The sequence below is a fragment of the Haliotis rubra genome, unplaced genomic scaffold (assembly GCF_003918875.1).
Source record: "Haliotis rubra isolate DU_JTF1 unplaced genomic scaffold, ASM391887v1 Scf1919, whole genome shotgun sequence".
NCBI classification, from domain to species: domain Eukaryota; kingdom Metazoa; phylum Mollusca; class Gastropoda; order Lepetellida; family Haliotidae; genus Haliotis; species Haliotis rubra.
The window spans coordinates 38,307-62,872 of NW_025765913.1; the positions used below are offsets into that span (position 1 = coordinate 38,307).

The 24,566-nt window shown below is 44.3% G+C and overlaps 1 protein-coding gene across 1 annotated transcript in view; it reads right to left on the reverse strand.

The window, feature by feature from the left end:
* Positions 1-2,854: 2,854 nt before the first annotated feature.
* The window catches only part of LOC124274547 (mucin-5AC-like), a 36,561-nt gene continuing 14,849 nt past the window's right edge, over positions 2,855-24,566 (reverse strand). The window contains exons 12-36 of the mRNA XM_046709910.1: positions 15,976-16,023; positions 14,551-15,867; positions 14,334-14,411; positions 13,900-14,225; positions 13,278-13,413; positions 12,686-12,849; positions 12,209-12,389; positions 11,939-12,073; positions 11,511-11,818; positions 11,090-11,240; positions 10,604-10,702; positions 9,903-10,193; positions 9,545-9,744; positions 9,169-9,264; positions 8,662-8,812; positions 8,281-8,400; positions 7,860-7,919; positions 7,255-7,470; positions 6,918-6,964; positions 6,644-6,698; positions 5,945-6,189; positions 5,213-5,296; positions 4,860-4,994; positions 4,214-4,265; positions 2,855-3,594 (exon numbers count right to left, since the gene is read on the reverse strand). Coding sequence (XP_046565866.1) covers positions 3,251-3,594; positions 4,214-4,265; positions 4,860-4,994; positions 5,213-5,296; positions 5,945-6,189; positions 6,644-6,698; positions 6,918-6,964; positions 7,255-7,470; positions 7,860-7,919; positions 8,281-8,400; positions 8,662-8,812; positions 9,169-9,264; positions 9,545-9,744; positions 9,903-10,193; positions 10,604-10,702; positions 11,090-11,240; positions 11,511-11,818; positions 11,939-12,073; positions 12,209-12,389; positions 12,686-12,849; positions 13,278-13,413; positions 13,900-14,225; positions 14,334-14,411; positions 14,551-15,867; positions 15,976-16,023 — 5,039 coding nt within the window. The 3' untranslated portion in view covers positions 2,855-3,250. The remainder of the gene's footprint in view (positions 3,595-4,213; positions 4,266-4,859; positions 4,995-5,212; positions 5,297-5,944; positions 6,190-6,643; positions 6,699-6,917; positions 6,965-7,254; positions 7,471-7,859; positions 7,920-8,280; positions 8,401-8,661; positions 8,813-9,168; positions 9,265-9,544; positions 9,745-9,902; positions 10,194-10,603; positions 10,703-11,089; positions 11,241-11,510; positions 11,819-11,938; positions 12,074-12,208; positions 12,390-12,685; positions 12,850-13,277; positions 13,414-13,899; positions 14,226-14,333; positions 14,412-14,550; positions 15,868-15,975; positions 16,024-24,566) is intronic.

The following is a 24,566-nucleotide window of genomic DNA, read 5'->3' on the forward strand; positions in this document are numbered from 1 at the left end:
TTAGCAATATTCCAACAATTTCACGGAGGGGGGACATCAGAAATGAGCTTCACAAATTATACATTCACGGGAGATCTACTTCTCATCAACCAATCCATCCATTTATATTCACCAGAAATCGACTTCTCACCAACCAATCCATCCACTTATATCCACCAGACATCTGCTGTTCATGAACCTTGAACCTCTTATATTCAACAGAGATCTACTTTTCATCAAACGCAATCGGTAGAAACTGTGTGTCTTGCAAAAATGACATCTCATTTAACCTACTTACATATGTCACTTGTTTGCGTAATACGTATCACCTAATTGCATAATGAATGATTATGTTATACCAACATGGCAACAATGTACTTATACAGCGGAACGCCTACCACAAGCAGTTCACTTTGGATCATTGGTTTTTATATGTTTCTCCGTAACTCTCACCGACAACTTTCCGCGACATTAGATCATTATGTCGAAATCGGATATCTCGAATATTCGTCTCGAACAGCGTATCTATACTTTGTTTTGAGAAAACATGTTATATCACTGTGTATAAAAACGCCTAAAGTAGGGTGAGTTTAGATTTACGCCGCTTTTAGCAATATTCCAGCCATATCACGGTATGAGACACTCAAAATAGGCACTGAATAAAATAATCAGCTAACAATATAGTTGTATTATTGCTAATATAAATGGATTATTTAATACTCTACATTTTCTTCATTTCGTCATGTCTGGACGCATTGTGCATTGTTTGCAGGTGTGATGTATAACTGAGTTTTGTTTAACGTCGCTTTGAATAGTATTCAAGGTTTATCGCTGAGGGTCTGCTTGATGAGGGAGGGGAGCCCGAAGTGATGCAGGTCGTTTCCCACTCTAGTACTGATAAACCTTGAAACACATTGAACCATAGAGTGAGTGAGTATGGTTTTACGCGCTTTTAGCAATATTCCAACAATTTCACGGAGGGGGACATCAGAAATGAGCTTCACAAATTATACATATGGGGAATCGAACCCGGGTCTTCAGCGTGACGAGCGGAAGCTTTAACCATTAGGCTACCCCACCGCTCCCTTGAACCATTGAAGGTAATAAGGCTAAATATCACAATACACTTGGAACAATTATTGGCAAAAGTATCGTGTTTTGAACTATCGCAATACTACTTTGCTGACAACATATCCCTGGACAAAGCATTATGCTTCAAAGCTTGTATAAGTTGAACACTCTATAGTTGTGTATTGTGGAGACACGCGCACCCATTACACGAGCAACACGCAGAATAAATGGAAATGTGACAGACATAGCATAACTGATATGATACTGTTCCCTGCAGTTATATCTGATAACACCGGGAACTGGTGTTGGTTGTCAGCAACAGATTGCATCCATCTATTCCTCATCGACCCGTGAAGATCCGGGTGTTTTGCCGTTAGTTTGTCTAGACGTCGGTCATGCTTTTGTTTGTCGTCTGCCTGTCTGTCTGTGTTGAAGTCTCTCCGTATGTCTCTGGTCTGTCTTTTGCCGTTAGTTTGTCTAGACGTCGGTCATGCATTACTTTGCCTGTCTTTCTGTGTTGAAGTCTCTCCGTATGTCTCTGTCCTGTCTTTTGCCGTTAGTGTGTCTAGACGTCGATCATGCATTTGTTTGTCGTCTGCCTGTCTGTCTGTGTTGAAGTCTCTCCGTATGTCTCTGTCCTGTCTTTTGCCGTTAGTGTGTCTAGACGTCGGTCATGCATTTGTTTGTCGTCTGCCTGTCTGTCTGTGTTGAAGTCTCTCCGTGTGTCTCTGTCCTGTTATTTGCCGTTAGTTTGTCTCGTCGTCGGTCATGCATTGCTTTGCCTGTCTGTCTCTCTGTCTGTCTGTGTTGAAGTCTCTCCGTATGTCTCTGTCCTGTCTTTTGCCGTTAGTTTGTCTAGACGTCGGTCATGCATTACTTTGCCTGTCTGTCTGTCTCTCTGTATGTCCCAGAACTGTCTGTTGCCTTTAGTTTGTCTAGACGTCTGCCCTGTGTCTGTCTGTCTCTATGGCCGTGCATGTGTGTCGTCTGTCTCTCGCTTTTGCCTTGTGTCTATCTTCCATCTGTATCGTATGTCCATAAGTCTTTCTGATCGTCTGTCCACGTCTCTGGTCAAATATGTTCAAAAATATGTTCACAAAAAAATCGCTGAAGTGTTTTGCAGATACGTTTCATTGGATAACGTCTATTTATTATGACCCAAATTCCACTCAAGCGACCGCTCATTGTACCTATCGATGCACGCCTGTAATCTTCTTAAGGGAAAGGAACCAATTGCAACTACGTGAGGTCCTATCACGACTACCTCGACTCTTGAGATAAACCACATGGTGCCTCACGCAAAATATTTTGTTCGGAATATGCCTCTGTTCACCCAGCAGTAAATGGGTATCCGGTAGAAGATGGCAATGTGAAAAAAATATTTTAGCAAGGGATACTTGCGTAATACATACATATACCAGGAAAAGAAAATTAAATACCAAGTCCAGTACCGCAGTAATAACTTGATCTATCATGGTTCATGGTTCAGGGGGTTCGAAACACCCCCTTTGAAAATGACCAAAGACCACATTTAAGTTGATGTTTTGCATTGGCGGAGCCAAGGGGGGTGGGGGGTTGAACCCAACCCCCTGGATCCGCCCATGGGGATTCAAGGTGTTCTTCTCTTTTTTCGCGATTGGTGAAACATTTGAGTCTAATATACTACTCAAAATATGTTAAAGAACTCCCCTTTTTTTCCATATGACTCCAGCTATTCTGTGACTACACATAGCCTTCCAATCGTGGGTGTTCCTTAACTTGATTTAAGTCGAATATAACCTTCGAAAGTACAATAAAAGTTTTGTAAAGTAATATTGCTTTATTTATTTCCTCACCATGATTTTACAATAAATAAGTGTATAACATCTTGCAACAACCTACATATATCATTGGAAAGACATTTGAAGTATAAACATTCATTAATATTCATTGTTGCAAACATAGACAATTTGTATTTTTTGTTGTTCAGCTGAACAGGTCAGGACATTGCACATTCCAGAAAAAAGTATAACATATATATATATGTACAGTTTCATTTTGAGACAAAAACTTAAACATAAATCAACTTGAGCATTGTAATCACAGGTTCATGAATAAATAATTCTTGCATTAATGTCACGTTGTCACACATTCATGGGGAGGATCACACCTGTTATGTGTCACTTTCACAGGGAGTTCATGGCCGGAAGTGGGTTCGAGATTATGCTCCCTTTGAGCATGCGCTGCAACCGCATGTTTCCGGTACGTTGTAGGTCTTGGTGATCTTCCTTCCAGTACCGCAGACAAGCAGGATAGACTTGGATACCGTCTTTGCTGGCTGGCAACACTGGCATTTGTTGTCAAAGCCGCGCATGAGTGCGGTGTAGCTGGAAGTCGAGCCGCAGTAACCTCCACATTCCTTGAGTTCTGGGATTGGTTCCACGTTGGAGCAGATCTCACCGTTGTCATTGACCTTGAAGAAGCCAATGGACTGCTGGATCTGTCCGAACATCAGTCTTGGAGTGCAGGTCTGGCATACCGAGGAGAAGTTGGTTGGTAACATGCCTGCAAATACAACAATCAGAGTTTGTTAGTAAGGGCACGTTTCAAACAACCCAGATAGCATTCGGACGTTGGCCCAACGTTGGCAATGTTGGCAAAACCATTGCCAACGTTGGGCCATCGTCTGAATGCAATCTGGGAACCAAAATGTGTTGTTTAAAGCTACACCCAACACTATTTAAATATGGCTCAGGCCTAAGTAATCAACTCCAGATCTTACAAACAGGTGATCGATATTATAATCCACGGGGAGCAAACCACGGCCTCTAGTAACTAAGATATTTTCGATTATCTCGGAGACATCTGTCAGGAACTTACTCACACTCGGTAACATATTCCCTACTAATCTGAGGCAATCACAGGTAAGCATCCCATAGTGGCTCTTTGGTGTTCTTTTACAATCGTCATTGCTATACGCGATAAGCGTTTATCCGAACTCAATCACGTTCTTTGTGAGATGAATGTAGTACAATTCAACACTGCAAATCTCTTCGGGTTTTGTGTAATGATCTCCGTACTACTGAAGTAAGGTTCGTATCCACTAGATTCTTTTCACTCACAAAACGATTACATCGAATACATCGTTGTAATTACTACATCTATGGTATTATCAATCCCCCACCTTCAGGCGCGCATCTGAGACAGCATCCAGTAGAATCGTATTCCTTTTCGCTCTGTGAACACAGAATGTAAATGTCAAAGATGAAGTTCATGGAAACAGGTCGCCCTATCAACACTTACTAACGTCATCTTAACACTAAAATGCATGGCAAACGAGCAGATATTGGAGTATTTAGCTACCCCCAACCTATGAGGCCAGGCCATGTTGACATATCTAAAAGCGCTGTGCTTATTAGACAAAAGGACAATAGAGTAGCCGAGCTGTAAATGTGGATCAGCATGGTTCGATCCCTTCCATTTTGAACATTGGTGGAGACGACGATACAGACCCACAACCCACTACTTGGGCCCAAACAGGTTTAAATGTTAGGATTGAGTGCGTCACTAAGCCCATTAAGGTGAGGCCAAGGAGAAAGGAACTGAAAACGCTAATCTGGTCGAATCTGGGATTCGAACTCATGACCACCTGGACCGCGGCTCAGTAAAGTGGGGGAGACCCCTGCTACGTAATACATCTACTATTGATCACTGGATTGTCTGGTCCAGACTCAATTATTTACAGAACGCCGCAGTATAGCTGGAATATTGCTGAGTGCGGCGTAAAACTAAACTCACTCACTAATACATCAGCTGGTTATTGTACATACTCCTGTGCACTGGGGCAGCTTGTCGATAGGTTCACACTGTATTTGGGTTTGCTGGAGGATGAAGTCGCCTGTCGTTATGTCAACTGTACACATCTTCTCGAAACACTTCATAGAAGGCTGGATCTTCTCTCCGTTCTGTTGAATATAAAAATTGTGGAAAACTATGAATATATATTCATATATTCGTGAATATATATAGACATATACATTTTGACACATTCAATACCTTTAATTACTGTCCAGTGCCAATAAATGTCCATACTTAAAGATAAATTTTACGAACGTTTTGAGTCACTAAATGGTAATTGTTAACATATGATCACATCCGATTTATTGTAATGACGTTGACGTACCTTGTAAACCGTGCCGTTGACAACGCAACCAATCTTAGCACATTCTCCACAGCAGGTGCCGTCGGTCAGACGTCTCTCTTCTCCCTGGGAACATAAACAGGGGTAAATGTATCGTCGGAAACTAGTGTCATGACACTGTGTATCGATGCAACAATGAATTTAAATGAACAGTTCAATCATGTGTTACACGTAGGTTCCGGTAAGTTATGAGATTGGCATATGTCAGCTTTGTACAAGATGAAATGCTTACAGTGCCAATAGGTTAATCAAAGTAAATCTTCGAACATTCAAATCCCATATACTGTTTCGAATTAATCTTCAGCAACCCATGCTTTTCGTAAGATTCGACTAACGGGATCGGGCTGTCAACAGGGGCGGATCCAGGATTTTGGAGAAGGGGGTGCACATCAATCATGAAGTCCAAAGGTTAGGGCGAAATCCTCCACAGGGAAATATTTTTCGGGGCAAAGGGGGAGGTGCGCACCCCCGTACCTCCCTTCTGGATCCGCCCGTGGGTCGGGCTGGATTAATTGTTTGATGTTTGATACTTGTCGTATCCCTGTTGCGCAGAGCATTGCTGATGGTATTAAATAACTGCCTTAGCTTGACCAGACCCTATTATTTACAGACCGCCGTCACATGGGAATATTGCTGAGCTCAACCTTACACATAGAACAATTACATAAATCGAGGACGACTTTACTATGACCAACACTTGGTCAGTTCACTAACCAGCGTGCAGGCTGGACACTGTTGTTCCCGACATGTTGTTTCTGCAGTACTACTGGTGCTGTTGACACACTGGCAGGTCTTGCACAGACCATCCGCCCATTGCTGACCAACGGTGTGGGTCACCTCCACTGGATTAGTACGATCCACCTCCTTACCATTGGTCACCATCTTGGTCATTGAGTATCTACAGATTGGCGTGGGGATGGCTGTGGTCACCACAGGGAAGGGGCTCGGGGTGCCTGCAACTGTAGGGACAAGAATCGGATTGTAATATTTCCAGAAGGTGCAGTACATCATTAGAACCACTTTTGACGGCAGCGTGCGAAATTTATATTTAATGTAATTCAAGCGGCATGGATGTAATTAAATTATTGTTTAGCATAATCATCACTGTTTGATATCATCGTTGGCATCTACACCGAAATGTCGCATCTGTTGTGTATCCGTAAAATATATTCCTCTTCATCACTGATGTCAGTGATCTCATGTAAGTCCAGCTGTAAACTTTCAAATATTGGTATTTAAGACATTTTCAAAAGTGAAATACGAAACCCAAATATCTTGATGTTAATAATAAACAATTGTACGATGGGGAGTCTGTGCAAAGTTTTGAATTATGGTTTCAACCAGACTGATACTTGTTTTATTCTTGTCAACTATATTTAGTCAAATATATTAAGTATTGTTAAGTCTACTTACCACATGCCTTGGTTGTGCAGTTGCAGCCACCAATGATGTCCACGACCTGGGATCCCTGTAACAAGGCAGAGGCACGGCATTAGTCACATATAGTGTCTTAGTGAGACGACCTACTAAAGGAACATAAGTTCTGTTTCTGAAGCAACATAAGACTGGTATATTAAGACCTATTACAGTTGACAAGGAACCTTAAGCTTTCAGTCGAGGCTTTGTTTTGAAGGAACATGCTTGTAAGGCATTGCAGGCACTGGCATTAGAGTTTGCTGATACTTACGAAAGCACATGGTGGTTGAGTTGGAACTGGACACTTTGGTGGACATGCTGAAACAAAAGGATGTGCTATCACAATCTCTCATACATTATGTATTTACATAATCACAAATTGCCATTACCATACCCTTGGAAAATGTAATGCTTGAAAACATTATTCCAACTGCTGAAAAGATGTTTCGCAGTTGTAGGTCCAGCATTATTTCTTTTTCTCTCAATAATATTCTTTTCCCCCTATCCCAAGATGTTTGCCTTTATTGGAGCTGATGCTGGACTTTTACCATGTTCATTGTGGTAGACCATATCCAGTATCGCACAGAGACAGGAACACAGAAACTCACCACAAGTGTACTGTGGGCAGCACCTGTCGCCGCTGTCGACCATGGTGAGGATCTCGGGCTTCATGCAGTCCTTGGAGATCTGTGGACATTGACGTGGCTCACAAACAACCAGATACTCCTCACAGCATCCATCCGAGCCCTTGATGACCTTGGCGACCTCACCTTGTTTCAGTGGAGGCTGAACAAGGGGAGAGCACGTGACTTCGACACAGGCAGCTGAAACAGCAGAGTTTTGTCTGTCATACAGAGCCTGAAACGAATATATCCAAAAAGGCCTATGCAAGATTAGAATATGTCTAGATTTCCACAGTTTCAGAAAATGAAGAACGTATCTGGGTTTCTTTTCATTATATTTTATGATTTTTTTATGAACAGGTATTTTTTCTGTAAAATATATTCATTTCAGAGAAAAGATGCAAGTCTACAGCAGAGTATATGGCATGTTTTAATGTTCTCGTGACAATGTGGTTTATGGGTATCTTGGAGTTTTATCAATTAGAAGGCAGTGTGCGTATCTTCAGACACATTACACCCGTATGAGAATACAGTAGAAGTGTAAGTGCCTGACATATGTTCAGTGTTTATATCTCGAACATCAGACTTACTTGGTGTAGGCACGTGTGGTGGAAGATGAACGGTGGTGTTGGGAGCAACGCTTGTTGTCACTGTAAGAGAGTTCAGACGAATTAGTTGAAATAATATATTTCTTTTTAGTAATGACATCACATATCACACCGCTGAAAAGTATTTATTTCCGAAACGAGTGAGTGAGTTCAGTTTTACGCCGTACTCAGCAATATTCCAGCTATATGGCGGCGGTCTGTAAACAATCGAGTGTGGACCAGACAATCCAGTGATCAACATCATAAGCATCGATCTGTGCAATTGGGAATCGATGACACGTGTCAACCAAATCAGAGAGCCTGACCACCCGACAGCGCTTACTGGATATTTTCTATTTGACAATTAATTGAGCTGTCGTCGACAACATTTTGATCACATACAAACATGAACTAGGATACTTACCAATCTTATGGTGCGTGGTGTTGAAATCATTGAAATATTGTGTAGTCGACGTGGGCGTAGTTGCTTGTATCGTTGTAGATGGTTTTTGAGTGGTCGGCAGTGTGAAGATCGGTGTCGATGCTGGAACATTCGATACACGTCTGTGAGAGGTCTGAGATGATGATCTAGATGTTCAAGAACATTTCCCCCTAACACACACACACACACACACACACACACACACACACACACACACACACACACACACACACACACACACACACACACACACACACACACACACACACACACAACACACAACACACACAACAACAAACACAACACCACCACCCACCATAACATAACTGAAGTAAAGGACGAGGTCATATCTGGATAACTTACAGCATTCGAACTCATCGGTGGTACAGTCGGCGACACCATCACATCGGGCAGAGCTGGGGATACACTGGCCATTTCCGCAACGGAAGTCTCCAATTGCGCATGCCTCACACTCGCATTCGCATGTATCCTTATCCAGAACGGTTTCGAGACCCTGAAACAAACAGACGGGTTACTCAATAATCACATATTTACATCGTGGTATCCTGGTTTGAGGCGGTTGGTATAACAAACATCACGATTTCCTAATATCAAAATCAGTGAGACCCTTGAGAAACAGACATATGCTAAAATGTGGCATTATGGTTTTGGGTAACACCAAACAATCTCTTAATTGACGAGATCTTGTGGCAATCTAGAGCAAAACGTCCAAATTTTGGAATCTCGTTTCAGTTTTAAACATGGATATAGACGGTTTTGTAAATTGTTTGGTTAATACAATGTGTGAAATCATACGAAAGACAACAAGTAAATATATAATTATTATGATTTACAGTAACTGATACTGACCTCTTTGCAGTCTGGACAGGTCTTGGGGAGACACTTGACCTCGCCGCTCACACACTGGCAGGTATCACAGTTGCTGTTTTGGGTGATTTGACCAGGCTGCGGAAGGAAATAATAACCCATAACACCAACCGCAACGCATCAAGGAAGTGAATATGTATATTGTAGTCTATGGAACATCATTAAATTAACGCCTGACGTTTAGATTGGTTGGTGTCTTGTTTAATGCAGCTATATGGCGGCGGTCTGTAAATAATCGAATCTGGACCAGACAATCCACTGATCAACAGCATAAGCATCGACGTAAGTACCACTTAAAGACATTTTATCCTTACTAAGTACTCCAACATTCTATATGCCTCTCAAAGAAGTTATTTACCAGAACAACTTGTCCATCAATCATGCATGGACACTCGGCCTTGCGGACACACTTGACTCCGTCACAGAAGAAGCCGCTAGAACAACCCTCCTTGGGGCACTGACTCAGGTCCATTCCAGTGTAGCAGGGGATGAGGTTGACGTTGTAGGTGGGGGAGACAGACGGGCCGGCGGTGGGTGTGGCGGTGGGGATCTTAGACACTGGAACAGTATAGTGGTGGATGTACATCAGTGACTTGACAGACTTTTGTAAAGAGTTCTGTGTATGTCATTATTCAAACAGCAATGTTTAGACCTTCGGGGTTAGATGTTTGGACCTTATGTTTAGACCTTAGGTTAATACAGAGATCAATACTCACAACATTCCTGTGTCTGTTTCAGACAGCCAAGTCTGACCTCGTAGTCGAAGCACATTGGTTCCTTCTGATCAGCGTTGTTGCACACAAGGCCTTTCCACAAATTACAGGTTACCTTCTGACCTGTCTCACCGGAAGCGGTGTGGTCAGGGGTGGCTGTTCGGCACTCGATGCTCATTGGCTGTTGACATGTCAGTGATGCCTTCTTGACCTCGTCGATTGGTTCACGGTCGCCATTGGATGTCAGTGTCACTTGACCAAGGTTGACCCATGAGTCCCAGATGACACATCCGGCTAAAGAAAAATAGTGCATTGGCAATTTTTAATTTAATGTAGTATTTTAGCTACATAATAAATGTCATCAAAATGTAGGCTTCACAAAGTTGGTCCAAGTGTGGTATTTAACCCAGATTAAACAAGCGAACTCTTTAGCCACAAACTACACCATGACAATAAAAGGCGAGTCAGAATCACCTAGTGACGTTAGGTTACTGTAATGGACATTTAACATTGGAATACAGGAAATTCAAGTGGTTGCGCAACAGTGATAACAAATTTGCAACATTTTAAACTCAATATTACAAAGACTATATTTCTATAGTTTGGCAAGTCTATTAAAAAGAAATAAAGATCACCTCTCCGGTAATTTTCCTTTGAGTGAACACTGCTAGTTTCCATTTTATATATGAAAGTTTAATGCTTACCTGGAAGGAAGGGTGTCACTGTCTGACCTGGCGCAACGGTGGAGGAACCGATGGGTTTGCCTGTTGGTTTCAGGGGGTTCACTGGCGTTTGCGACACAGCTGGGGACAAAATCAGGATAGAAGAGTACAGGCATAACGACTGAAGTTCCTTCTTAACATGAAGGTTGATTTGGATGTATATCTGGCCAAATATTACTCTCAGCACTAAAGGTAATGTCCTTGACATTTCACACATGACCACATCGTAAACTAAATATTCTCGTTATACAGAAGTAGGTTTCCCTTTTAGGGACCTATCGACCCAACTACTACACTTTGGTCATGCGTAATTGGAGTTAACCTGAGATTCTATGATCAGCGGATCAAATCAGATAGGGGGCGCAACTCTGCTCTAGAGGATGTAGGAGCCTTAAAACCGCATGGCCTCCGTCATCTTCTATCAATAAAGGAAGTGCTATGTAGTTCTTATATCTGTACGCCACTTACTTGGGTAGCTCTCGAAGCATCCGTGGATCTCGAATCTCAGGGCCATCATGCCGCTCCATGTCTGAGGGCTGATCCTGACATAGCGGGCTCGGATTGGAGTCATGAACATGTTGGTCACAGGAGTCTCGTTGTCGAAGTTGCCGGAAAACACCTGACAATGAACAATGAGTATGGTTGTAGGATTATTCTATCGCGGTGGGGTTCACACATTGTAACCAAGTTGGGAATTGAACCCGGACTTTTGGCGTGACAAGCGCACGTTCTCACCACTAGGCTGTCCCGCTGTCCTCGTAGTGATAAGTTAGCGATTTTAATGATTATATACAATACTTGTTGAATCAAGTTCTGGAACGACTTGGATGAAAATGTAATTGAATTACTGTGCCTCAGTCCACAACAAAGCTTAACCCAATGTACCAACCTTATCCTCTCCCTTTGTCTCTCTGTAGGCATTCCAGTTGGCACCGTCGTAGGAGTAGAAGACCTTGTAGGAGGTCACGTAGCTAGGAGCAGTCGGTCGTCCCTGAGTGGTGACACCGGTGATGATTCTAGGAGCGAGGAAGTCAACCTGGATGTATTGCTTCTTGTTCTCTTCAGCAGCCAACCAGGCGCTGTTACCTCCAAGACGTGCACTGATGGCAGAGTGGAGGCCGTCGCGGTAGGAGGAGGCGGAGATCATGTCATTGCGGATGAAGCCGTTTGCCATACCCATGTCTTCTTTGCATCCAGCTGACAACACAGAGAAAATGGTTAGTTGGGTATGGTGTTTTATTTGCCTCGACAGAGAATAACAGCGCCTAAGATGATCGGGCGTCCTATGAAATAAGGCTTAGTATCTAAATGACTAACCTGGTATGTTTGGTGTTGGGCTGGCCGTTAGTTGAACTCCGGGGCTTGCTGTTGGGGTTCCACTTACTCCTTGCCCGGGGCTTGCAGTTGGGAGGCCACTTCCGGTTTGACTTGGTGGGCTGGCTGTTGGTACACCTGTGAAAGGGTAAATGATTCTTTCTTAAACAATTCACATATACACGCATGTGATCGTCCTCTTGTTTTCAATGGTGTCATTGTATTAATTTCTAGACCGAAGCTATTTATCTCTTGGGATGAGGCGTTACGTACCAGAGCAGTCACAGTGGTATCTGACTCTGTAGTCACTGCAGGGGATGGGGAAGTTGTCTTTGTCGTTACAGACGAGGCCGTTCTCAACTGAGCACTGCATAATCTCCCCAGTACTGTAGGATGGAATACTGTCTACAGTCTCGCATTCTACCTTGTCCACTTTGCCAGTGGGACAGAAATCCTGAAAACAACGGAAAAATGTATACATTACACACACTACCAAATACAACATATTCGTACAAATACATCAACACCATCCCAAATGCATCCTGCATTATTTCAAATGTACAAAGCACTCTCCCAAACACATCTTGTATCCTTCCAAATTACTTAAAGCACATTTTCAAATGTAAATGTAGAAACATCAATTGCTCCTATCAAATACACCGGACCCTGAAATACACCATTACCCTGTCATGTATCCTGACAAAGACACAAAGACATACACTGGTATGGTCTGATGCCGCTAGTACTCACAGTAAGCTGCTGCTTGGTCATAAACTCATGCTGTCCTTCTGTGGCCGTGTTGGTGTTGACCCAAGAGGACCAGGAGCTTGTCACGCAGGTCTGCTGAGGTGAAGCTGTAGGACCTACTGAAGGACCAGCAGATGGCACCAGGGTAGGAAGTACCTCCTCGGGAGCTACAAACAACAGGGTCATTTCAGCTGGGATAGCAGATGATGTCTTCTTCTGTTGCTCATTCAGATACATCACTTCATATCAGATAGAAGGGGACATGAGTGTCCATATCCTTCAAAGCGAGATTTGCTTTCCTTTGTCAAGTCAGGGTTCAGGCTTCAAAATAGACTTTCACCCGGAACATGTTCCTTGATTTGTCAGGCCATGCACTTTTAATCCAACGATTAACATCAAAGCTGTTTTATAAATGATATAATGTGCAACAGACATTGATCTCGACACTTTCAGTAAAAAGGTCCTTTGCTGATGCAATGAAACCATAGCAGCTGAATCATTCCTTCCCATTGTTACGACTACCTTGTTTTTTACAGTTCAAGGAAGTATACTTTATTACTAGGGTCCTCTGTCAGAAGTACACTACACAACTTACCTCTGCAGCCAACGATGCTGAACCTAAGAGCGATTGCTCCTTCCCACATAACTGGTTGGATTCGGATGTACTTAGCAACAATTGGGGTCAACACTGATCTCACAGCACTGTCTCCGTCAAAGTTTCCGTTGAAGACCTAGCGAGACACAACCGGAGAGTTGATAAGCTTCAAATCGTTATGCATTTAAAGCTAGAGATGAACATTTCATAAAATATTTATTTTATTTAGCCATATGTCATGCGTATTGATGTTACATTGATGATCAGTACATGTTAAATCTCCCGCTACCAGATCCATTGGATGTTCGCCTAATTAAATTCGGTTGGTGATTGCTCGTTCTGTTACGCAAAGGCCACTGAAAAAGGTTATTCTTTCGACTTTTTTCAGCGAGTGAGTATAGTTTTACGCCGTTTTAGCAATATTCCAGCACTATCATGAAGTAACCAGAATTGGCTTCACATATTGTGTACATGTAGGGAATCTAACGAGGGTCGTTGTCATACTTCGCGAACACTTAAACCACTAGGCTACCCCACCGCCCCAACGTTTTTAAGAATGACACAGATGGAAACAGTTTGATCATCCGTACAGCGTAAATGGGATGAGTCGTAACGCCAGTACCTTAGGAGTGCCTGCATTCTGTTCATAGTACTGGAAGGTCTGTCCATCCATAGAGTAAGCAATTATGAATGCCTTCACCCACTGTGATGATCCCTCACGTCCCTTGGTGATAATAGCATTGATATATTCAGGGTGGTCAAATCTGGCTTCAATCCATTGTCCTTTGTCCATTGACTTGGGCATCCAAGCTCCGATATTGAGATTGTCAGATATGGCATCAATTCTAGATCTTTGTGGTCCTGCATATGTGGAGAGACTGGAAGATGCGCTGAGATGGCTGTCCGGTACTTCTAGAGTGGCAGTGTTGGTCATTGGATTTGGGCAGACTGAAGGAGAGAAATCCCATGAGTAAATCTAGGACACATGACGTGACGTGTGGCATATTTGGAATGTGTCCTTTGTACACGGTGTAAATGTCTTCAAAACATACTTACTGAGCACTGGTGTTGTGGTTTGGCCAGCAACTGCTGTTGTCTCCATGCCTGGAGCCACACTGAATGATGATCCAGATACTGGAAAATGAGAGAACAGTACGCAGTTTCATTAAGGAACCTAATACCTATTTGAATACAAGCTTGATAGAAGGTGGATTGCCAATTATATACATAGCACTTTGAAGAAAAATATTAGCAATTAGTGAACTAGTAGTACCTGGGCTGGCTGTTGGAACTCCGCTCTGTCCTGCACTTGGACTGGCCGTTGGCTGCCCGCTCTTTCCTGTAACAACTGGGCTGGCTGATGGTTGACCACTCTGTCCTGCACTTGGGCTGGCTGTTGGGAGACCACTCTGACCTAAACTTGGACTGACTGATGGTTGTCCAAGAATACTTGGTGTACCAGTGGGAAGACCGGTCTTTCCTACCACTGGAATGGCAGTTGGAAGGCCACTACCGCTCTGTCCTGCAGTTGGACTGGCCGTTGGCTGCCCGCTCTTTCCTGTAACAACTGGGCTGGCTGATGGTTGACCACTCTGTCCTGCACTTGGGCTGGCTGTTGGAAGACCACTCTGTTCTACAATGGGGCTGGACGTTGGCTTACCACTCTGTCCTGCACTTGGGCTGGCTGTTGGAAGACCACTCTGACCTAAACTTGGACTGACTGATGGTTGTCCAAGAATGCTTGGTGTACCAGTGGGAAGACCGGTCTTTCCTACCACTGGAATGGCAGTTGGAAGGCCACTACCGCTCTGTCCTGCACTTGGACTGGCCGTTGGCTGACCACTAAGGCCTGTGCTTGGCTTTGATGTTGGCTGACCACTCTGTCCTGCACTTGGACTGGCTGTTGGCTGACCACTAAGGCCTGTGCTTGGCTTTGATGTTGGCTGACCACTCTGTCCTGCACTTGGACTGGCTGTTGGCTGACCACTAAGGCCTGTGCTTGGCTTTGATGTTGGCTGACCACTCTGTCCTGCACTTGGACTGGCTGTTGGCTGACCACTAAGGCCTGTGCTTGGCTTTGATGTTGGCTGACCACTCTGTCCTGCACTTGGACTGGCTGTTGGTTGACCACTAAGGCCTGTGCTTGGCTTTGATGTTGGAAGACCACTCTGTCCTGCACTTGGACTGGCTGTGGGTACTTTAGAGCAATCAACACCCTTTGGCTCACACAACACTCTTACTTCATAATCAAAGCATGTGCTTCCTACCATCTGCTTACTATTACTGCACATAAGACCGCTGTATTTCATATCACATGTTACACCAATCTGGCCAGATTCCAAGACGGATTTGAGTGTCTTGCTATCTCTGCATTCTACAGCTGTGATGTCTTCAGTGTTACAGAACTGGAACTGTTGTCTGAGACTTGGAAGCAATTCCATTTCACCAGTATTGTCAGGTGTGTTACTATTCATCCACTTTGTCCAACCACAGACAACTGGTGCTGCAGTTGGAAGACCAGTCTGTCCTGTGCCAGGACTTGATGTGGGCTGACCACTCTGGCCTATACCTGGGCTGGCTGTTGGCTGACGACTCTGGCCTGCACTTGGACTGGCTGTTGGCTGACCACTAAGGCCTATGCCTGGGCTGGTTGTGGGCTGACCACTATGGCCTGCACTTGGACTGGCTGTTGGCTGACCGCTCTTTCCTGTAACAACTGGGCTAGCTGATGGCTGACCACTTTGTCCTGCACTTGGGCTGGCTGTTGGCTGACCACTCTGTCCAGCACTTGGGCTGGCTGTTGGCTGACGACTTTGTCCAATGCCTGGAGTAGCTGTTGGCAGACCGACCTTTCCTGTAACTCCTGGGCTGGCTGTTGGGACACCACTTGGCCCAACACTTGGTCTTGCAGTAGGCAAAGCGGAACAGTCGCAGAACACTCTCATTTCGTAGTCAAGACACTTTCCATCTACTTGTTTCAAATTATTGCATCGGAGACCACGTATAGCATCACATGTGACCGACTGACCAGCTGCAGATGCCATCTGTTTGGTACCTGCTACTCTGCATTCAACCTTCTTCATCATTTCGTGACTGCAGACGGTGGTTTTGGTCATGAGGGAAGCAATTGATTCGATGTCACCCTCGAATGGTTTATTTGGAACAATAACATCAGGATGATCAGAGTTAGTCCATGCTGACCATCCACAGAAAGGAGGTGAAACAGTTGGCTGACCTGTTTGACCGCTAGGGATGGCAGTTGGCTGACCTGTTTGTCCGCTTGGGCTGGCAGTCGGCTGACCAGTTTGTCCACTTGGGGAGGCAGTTGGTTGACCAGCTTGTCCACTTGGGGAGGCAGTCGGCTGACCAGTTTGTCCACTTGGGGAGGAAGTCGGCTGACCAGCTTGTCCACTTGGGGAGGCAGTTGGCTGACCAGCTTGTCCGCTTGGGGAGGCAGTTGGCAGTCCAGATTGTCCAGTTGATGGGGATACGGTTGCTGAAATCACATAAATTTTGATACTTTATAGGCGCATTCCTCTTTTCCTAAACTACATTTTACGATCACGCAATCAACAAATATAGAAAATATTTAACCGTATTCATCACTGACAACCATACAAAATATATTCGAAATAATGAAAAGAGACAACTTTTAGATTTGACTCACATGCGCACGGGCAGTAGAAGCGGACCTCATAGTCGCCGCAAACTCCGCTGTTCTCCCAGTTGTAGCAGGTAAAGCCAGTAGTGAGGTCACAGGTAACCTTCTCCCCAGACTCCATTGCTGATGTCTTAGAGGATGCCTCGCGACATTCAATGCTGACGGGATGAGCACAGAATGTGTTGGTGGTTCTCAGTTTCAGGATTGATTCAACATCACCATCGCCAGTTGTTGGCTTGTCAACGTTGATCCAGTTGGTCCAATGACACTGTGGTTGAATGGTTGGTTGAACAGATGGTCCAGCTGTAGGAACACAACTATCATCCTTTGTGCAGACGGCAGCGTTGTTGAAACAGTGGCACATTGAACACTCATCAAGAGGGTTCTTGTAGAACTCGAAGGGCTGAAAACCAATATACCGAAAGGTTTCAAGATATGTCCTTTTTTTATCTCAAGAGTTACTAGATTAAATAACCAGGGCCTATATTTTCGAAGCTCTCTTAGCGCTAAGGTAGTCGTAAGTGCCATATCTTAACATTAACTTACGACTATCTTAGCGCTGAGAGAGCTTCGACAATCAAGGCCCAGGTTAATATACACAGTAACATAACTATTGTATGAGCAAATACCATATTTTGTTATTTGTCTTCTTTTCAGTCGACGAACCCTACTTGGTAACATCATGCAGAATTCTATTGAATACATGACACGTTTTATGGATAACAATTTCATTTTATTCTTTATACGACGTTTCAGAGTTAACTCTTGCTCCTTCATCAGAGTAAGTGCACCAAGTGAATATATATGTGTAAACATGTTTTATAAATATATAGAAAATAAAAGAAGTTGTTATCCATAAAACGTGTCATGTATTCATGTCTGTCCAACTTCAAAATGCCTTTGAATAACTTCAGAATAATATTACAATATTTTTTATTTCTTTTGGGATAGTTTTATTCGGTTTCGAGTCATGAACACCACAAGGTAGCTGAATCTAATTATGACTCAAATCATGCATAAGCTATAAGAAAATGAAACCCCACCTGAGCAAATGTACCATCGGGTTTCTTGCATGAACAGAATTCTGCCTTCACGCACTGGCCGTTGTAATTGAGTCTCTCGCCATCGGCACATTTAGGGACAGTGATTGTCTCGTCCTTGCAGCCTGGGACACATTGTTGGGGGTTTGTGCCGTCGCAGATGTCGCCGGACACAGCGTTGCAGAGCTGGTCACAGGTGTGGGCACAGGCGTTCCACATCTCTCCGGGAGGACACACAGCTGGAAGGACAGATGTTGATATATTCTACACATTCAGCTGAATGATCCTCTCAATTGTCATTCCAAAAGGAACAACATGTATGTTCTTGATTTCTTGGATTGGCACTTTAGAAGTTGATGGATAGTTGATGAAATACGTTTCTCTCACATATAAGTATACTGTTGTGTTCATTAACGTATTTTTGACTGGTGTGTGGAATAGTGATCCCCAAAATGGTGTAAGTTAGTGCATGCTATTGCTGGAATACTGCCTCCAGCATAAAACTAAACTCATTCACTCAATCATAACAATACAGAAATGCCAGGGACTCAGTGTAAATGTGTTCATGTTTTTGAATTGGATATTCATATAGCGCACACATCCATGCGACTAGTACATGCTCAAGGCGCTGGTATTTTTTCCTCGATCATTGGATGTCAATCTCAACGGCACATCGTATTATCAGTCTCAACTCCCTGGGGACCATACAACTCTTGCATCCACTAAGCGCACCAAGTTATTGCGACTTTCTCATCCTTACGAGGTACCCATGTGGACTGGGACACATAGTCACAGTACTTTGTCCAAGTTTGTTACAGGTGTACCCCGCAACTAGGTGTTTGCACGTATTCATGTGGCCAACATCTGGTCATATACCAACGGATTCGTGGGTTCTTTAAGTGTACAGGGTTGTGTGCTGTACACTAGGGGTTGTGACAACACTGAAAGAGTCTGCACACAAAGTTGACTCCAGGCTTTTTCACACCCTGTCGCAGGTGGGCTCGATCGCGACACCTCAAGCTCGCTGGATCACTAGTCTAGCGCTTTAGCCAGCTCGCCAACCATGCCCCATTGAAGCATCTATGTGTATATAGTGAGCAATATGTTGTGTTCAGTAGTTCCTCTCTCTACATACCGGTTGTGGTTCTCTCCGAGGATGAAGTTCCTGCAGTGGCGGTGGGGACGTTAACAGAACCGGTGGTTTGGATATTTGGACCAGCAGTTGGACCTGCAGTGGGTATTGGACCTGGGGAACAAACAGTTAGTCGTGAAGAATAACATTATAATACAGTAATATGCTCGCTTACAACTCTATCGTATGGACCGATGTAATCTTTTTCATAGCCTTCGCAATTATGCATGGGGAAAGAAATAAATATCCAGAGCTACCTGAATGTGAAAAGTCAAAGCCCGAGAACAACATATTTTACCCCAAACAGATCTCATTTAGCACAAGAGGCAAAATAGCCTTTAACATTATATAACTCTATCACATAAAATATGTGATAGCACCGGGTGTCGCGAAGAAATGAAACAAATGTTACTCATTGCGTATATGTACCTTGGCATGTGTCTTCCCAGCAGAGAACCCTAACTTCATAGTCGTAACACTTGGAAGACAGCTGTTCGTTGTTGTAGCACCGGAGACCATTGTCCACATCACATGTGACTCTGCTCTGACCAGCCGCACTGGACATTGTGTTTGTGCCAGCGATTCTGCACTCAATCTGCTTCATGTTCTTGCAGACGCCATGCTTAGTCTTGATGGACTCAATGGTTTCCATGTCACCATGACCGGAGTCTGGTGTGTCGGTGTTGATCCAAGGAGACCAGTCACATCGGATAGCAATGTTCTTGTTGGTTGGTGTCAATGTCACCTGTGGGGTTCCTGGAAATATGATGCAATAGAACTCATACACACATACACTATACTCAGTGACTGACTAGATTCTAAAGGCGATTTGGACAGATCTGCAGGTGTATCCAGACCTGTCAGCTGAATGTGGGAGGACATAGCCGAGGATGCATGTGCCATTTATGACCATGGAGAAACCAACGGGCATGGTGCTGCTAAAGCTAGAAACATTCTGGGCAGACAGGATTCTAGGGTATGACGATACGTTTCTGGTGTGCTTTATACTGAAAATTGAAGTGCCTTCCTATGCGAATTGGGGAACTCTTACTTTTGTGTCTCCATCATTTGTTGTGTAATTGATATCCACTATTGATATGTCATAATTTAAATTACTCACCACTGCAATCACAGAAGTAGCGGACCTTGTAGTCGGAGCATGGCACGGGGGCGTTGTCTGCGTTGTTGCAAGTAAGACCACTCTTCATGTCGCAAGTCACCAGTTCTCCAGAGCTGTATGACGGGATGTCATTGGTGTAACATTCGATTTTGGTAACCTGGCCTCCCTTACAGAATTGAGACAACTCATCAGGAGTCATAGCCTCATGGTCTCCATTTCCTGACTCGGGCAAATCTCTGTTTACCCAGTTGGAGTAATGGCTTTGAGAACAAGATGTGACAGTAGGGCTTGCTGTTGGCTGACCGCTCAATCCTGTGCTTGGACTGGCTGATGGAACGCCGCTCTGTCCAGGGACACCTGGAGTAGCTGTTGGCTTACCACTCTGACCTGCACTTGGGCTGGCTGTTGGTAGACCACCTGCACTTGGGCTGGCTGTTGGCTGACCACTCTGTCCTGCAATGGGGCTGGCTGTTGGTAGACCACCTGCACTTGGGCTGGCTGTTGGCTGACCACTCTGTCCTGCAATGGGGCTGGATGTTGGTGTACCTGCTGTTCCTGTAGGGGGTGAAGCAGTTGGTGCACACTGACAGTAGTACATAATCCGGTAGTCACTGCATGGCATTGGGAAGTTGTCTTCGTTCCTACAGACGACACCTTGGTGCTTGTCGCAGGTCATAAGTTCTCCACTACTGTAGGACGGGATAGCATCAACAGTTTCACATTTGACTTCCGTGATCTTTCCTCCTGGGCAGAATTTAGACAACTCTTCAGCTGTCATTGATTCATAATCGCCGTCACCAACATTGGGGTGATCTCTGTTGATCCAGGAAGACCACTGGCTGTTTGTACACTGTACTTCAGGACCAGCAGAGGGAGCACCTGTGCTAGACTGTGGTGGCGTGGCTGCTGGAAGATTAGTTTTGACGGGTACTGGGCTAGCTGTTGGTGTTGGACAGTCACAGTAGTAGCGAACCTCATAATCGTTGCACTTGATTGGGAAATTGTCCTCGTTCTTGCAGAGAGCACCATTAGTAAGATCACACTTCATAATGTCACCGCTGCTGAAATACTCTATGCCATCGACTGTTCTACATTCTATCTTGGCAAGTCTTCCTCCAGCACAATACTGAGACATTTGGCTTCCTGTAAGTACCTCACGGTCACCGTCTCCAGTTGTGGGCTTGTCATTGTTCACCCATGGGGTCCATTGAGACTTGGTGCAAGATGTTGTTCCAGGGCTGGCAGTTGGTGTACCGCTTCCTCCAATTACAGGGCTGGCTGTAGGTGTACCGCTTCCTCCAATTCCAGGACCTGATGTTGGTGTACCGCTTTTTCCAATTCCTGGACTTGATGTTGGTGTACCACTTCCTCCAATTCCGGGGCTGGCTGTTGGTGTACCACTTCCTCCAATTCCGGGGCTGGCAGAAGGTGTAATGCTTCCTCCAATTCCAGGACTGGCTGTTGGTGTACCACTTCCTCCAATTCCGGGGCTGGCAGTAGGTGTACCGCTACCTCCAATTCCAGGACTGGCTGTTGGTGTACCACTTCCTCCAATTCCGGGACTGGCAGTTGGAGCTCCAGTGGTTACTGGTGTTGTACATTCACAGAAGTAGCGAATCTGGTAGTCGCTGCAAGGCATTGGGAAATTATCAGCATTGTTACAAGTGGATCCACCTGCCATTGTACACTGCATTACCTCACCACTGCTATAATATTCAATACCATCGACCGTCATGCACTCGATCTTAGTGAGTTTTCCTCCAGAGCAGTATTGCTTCTGCAACTCAGGTGAGATCTTCTCGTAGTCGCCTCCACCAACACCAGGCTTGTCCTGGTTGATCCATCGGCTCCACTGGCTAGTTGTACAGGTGGCAGTAGAAGGAACCTCTGTCCCAGATGTTGGAGGTTTAGCTGTTGGTGCGCCTAAAGAGGAGGTAAGAGTCAATCAATACCTAACCTAACATAAATGTAAGTGATGAATCTCTGTGATGATTATTGATCGATGATATATCTCACATAGAATTATAACGGCATACAATGATTCAGAGCAGTATGAAAATATAAAACGTGAAAGCCAATAGATAGCCGAAACATATTCCTTTGTGTGTTACAGGCGTAGTTCAAGTGAAAACTGCACGAATAGATCACAAAATTCAGTAAAGATGACTGGTGGTTTACGATGTGTTCATATGTCCGGTGTTACCGAAAAATGAACTAATCAGAAAGAAAATATGTCAGCATACAGTTAATGACAGAAAACGACAAAACATTTGCCTACTTTCACACTGGCACTTGAATCTCATCTTGTAGTCATGACACTTCATTGGCGTGTTGTCGCTGTGCTTGCAGGAGAGTCCGGTTTGAGCATCACATGTCACAATATCCCCACTGAGATAGAAAGCCATGTTTTCCTTAACTGTCTGACACTCGACCTCGCCTACAGAACCACCAGCGCAGTGTCTATCGAGGTCTTCCTTTGTCACCTTTTCAGTCTCACCTGCAAGGAAACAATCATACACTGCACAGGAAACAAGCAGTGCCGCATTCTGGAGAAAACGTTTGCTGATCCCACAAAGGATCTGGATACGGTTATGGACACGTGTTCAAAGGATGTAGTCCATATGATTAGGGATATAGCTGGACATTATAGCTGTAAAGGCAATGTAAAACCTTCCCACTTCTTAATCATGTATACTATCACAATTGTATGAAAACGAGACAAAACTGTCAACTCTGTTCTTACTGTTATGAGACTTGGAAATGAGTCCAACATTGACCATTAATGAATTAATGAACAACGTATACTCACCGACAGCATCAGGTTCGTGTCTGTTGATCCAGTCCGACCATTTGTTATCACAAGCCTTGGGGGCAGCTGTGGGCAGCTTAGACTTGACTGTAGGTGCTGCTGTAGGCTTACCGCATTCATCACAGAAGACTCTTATTTCATAGTCGGAGCACGTTTTGCCTCCCTTTTGATCTGTGTTCATACAGACAAGGGACTTGGTGTCAAGGTTACACATGACTCCGGTTTCTCCTGTCTGGTCGAATGGTATTTTGCCTGTAGCTGTTCTGCATTCCATTTTCTTGACGTACTTGGTGTCACAGATCTTCACCACGGTCATCATGTCCCAGAATGACTCGTATTCGCCATTGGTGTCTGGGGTATTGGAGTTGACCCATGGTGTCCAGTACATGCAGGATGAGGTAGATGGGGCGTTCGTGAAAACAGGGCTGACCGTTGGGGCAGCTGTTGGAATAGCTGTTGGCACTGTGAGTCCAGTTGGTACGGATGGCGTGGCAGAAGGAAGTTGGCATCCGTAGACGTTGAACCTCATTCCGATTGCTTCATGCCATTCCACTGGTCTGATCCTTATAAACCGTGCATTAATTTCGGGGAAGACGTTCATGAGGGGGGGTGTTCTGATCAAAGTTACCCTCGAACACACGTGGAACTGAGTCTGTTGGAGCTGTGTTGACTGCATTGAAAGTACGCCCGTCGTTGCTGTAGTAGACCTCGTACTTGGTCACCCATGTAGCACCATCAGATCGTCCTTGAGTAGAGACGCCAGCTATTGCATAGCTTGCACCGAAGTCAACCTCGATCCATTGCTTCGTGTCTGTGTATCTGTATATACACATTCAGGATATATCATGCACATTCTGTTAGTTAGCCAAGTGCTGTCATTGAAGTGAGGCCATCACATTGGGACAAAGTATTATGGGTATGTATTACTACACGAAAACTCAAATGCAGTTTCGACATTTACAACTTAAGTGTCTAAACACATTTGGGACACGAGAAACGCGTCTCATTTTGAATAGATAATGTTTATACGGTGAACTTTGTAAACCTAACATAGTTAGTGTTTCAACAGACTGGAGTAAAATTAAACACAGATACTTTCATTGTAATGTACATCTTGAAACTACTTGACCTTTCTTGTTCATTCCTTTATGGTGGGAGATCATATTCGTTAAAGATTTATTTACAACAAAACTTATATTTCATTACCCACATATGCAAAATGTATGAAGCCCCTTTCTGGTGACATTGCAGAGATGTTACTAAAAGCGGCATAAAACCATATTCATTTCTTTCATTGCTTAATGCTTTCACACTTACTTTGGAATCCAACCTCCCGAATAAGCGCCATCCTTCTGCGTGTAGGGTCGTGCACGCTCGGCACCGGTGAACTGGTTGAGGGAAGAAGATGCTGAGAGTTGTCTGTCACCAATGAGACCAGGGTTTTCAATTCCCATGGGAACATCACATTCTGAAAACATAACCAGGATATAAACAAATGTGCATCAACGCTTTATACTAGCATCAGAA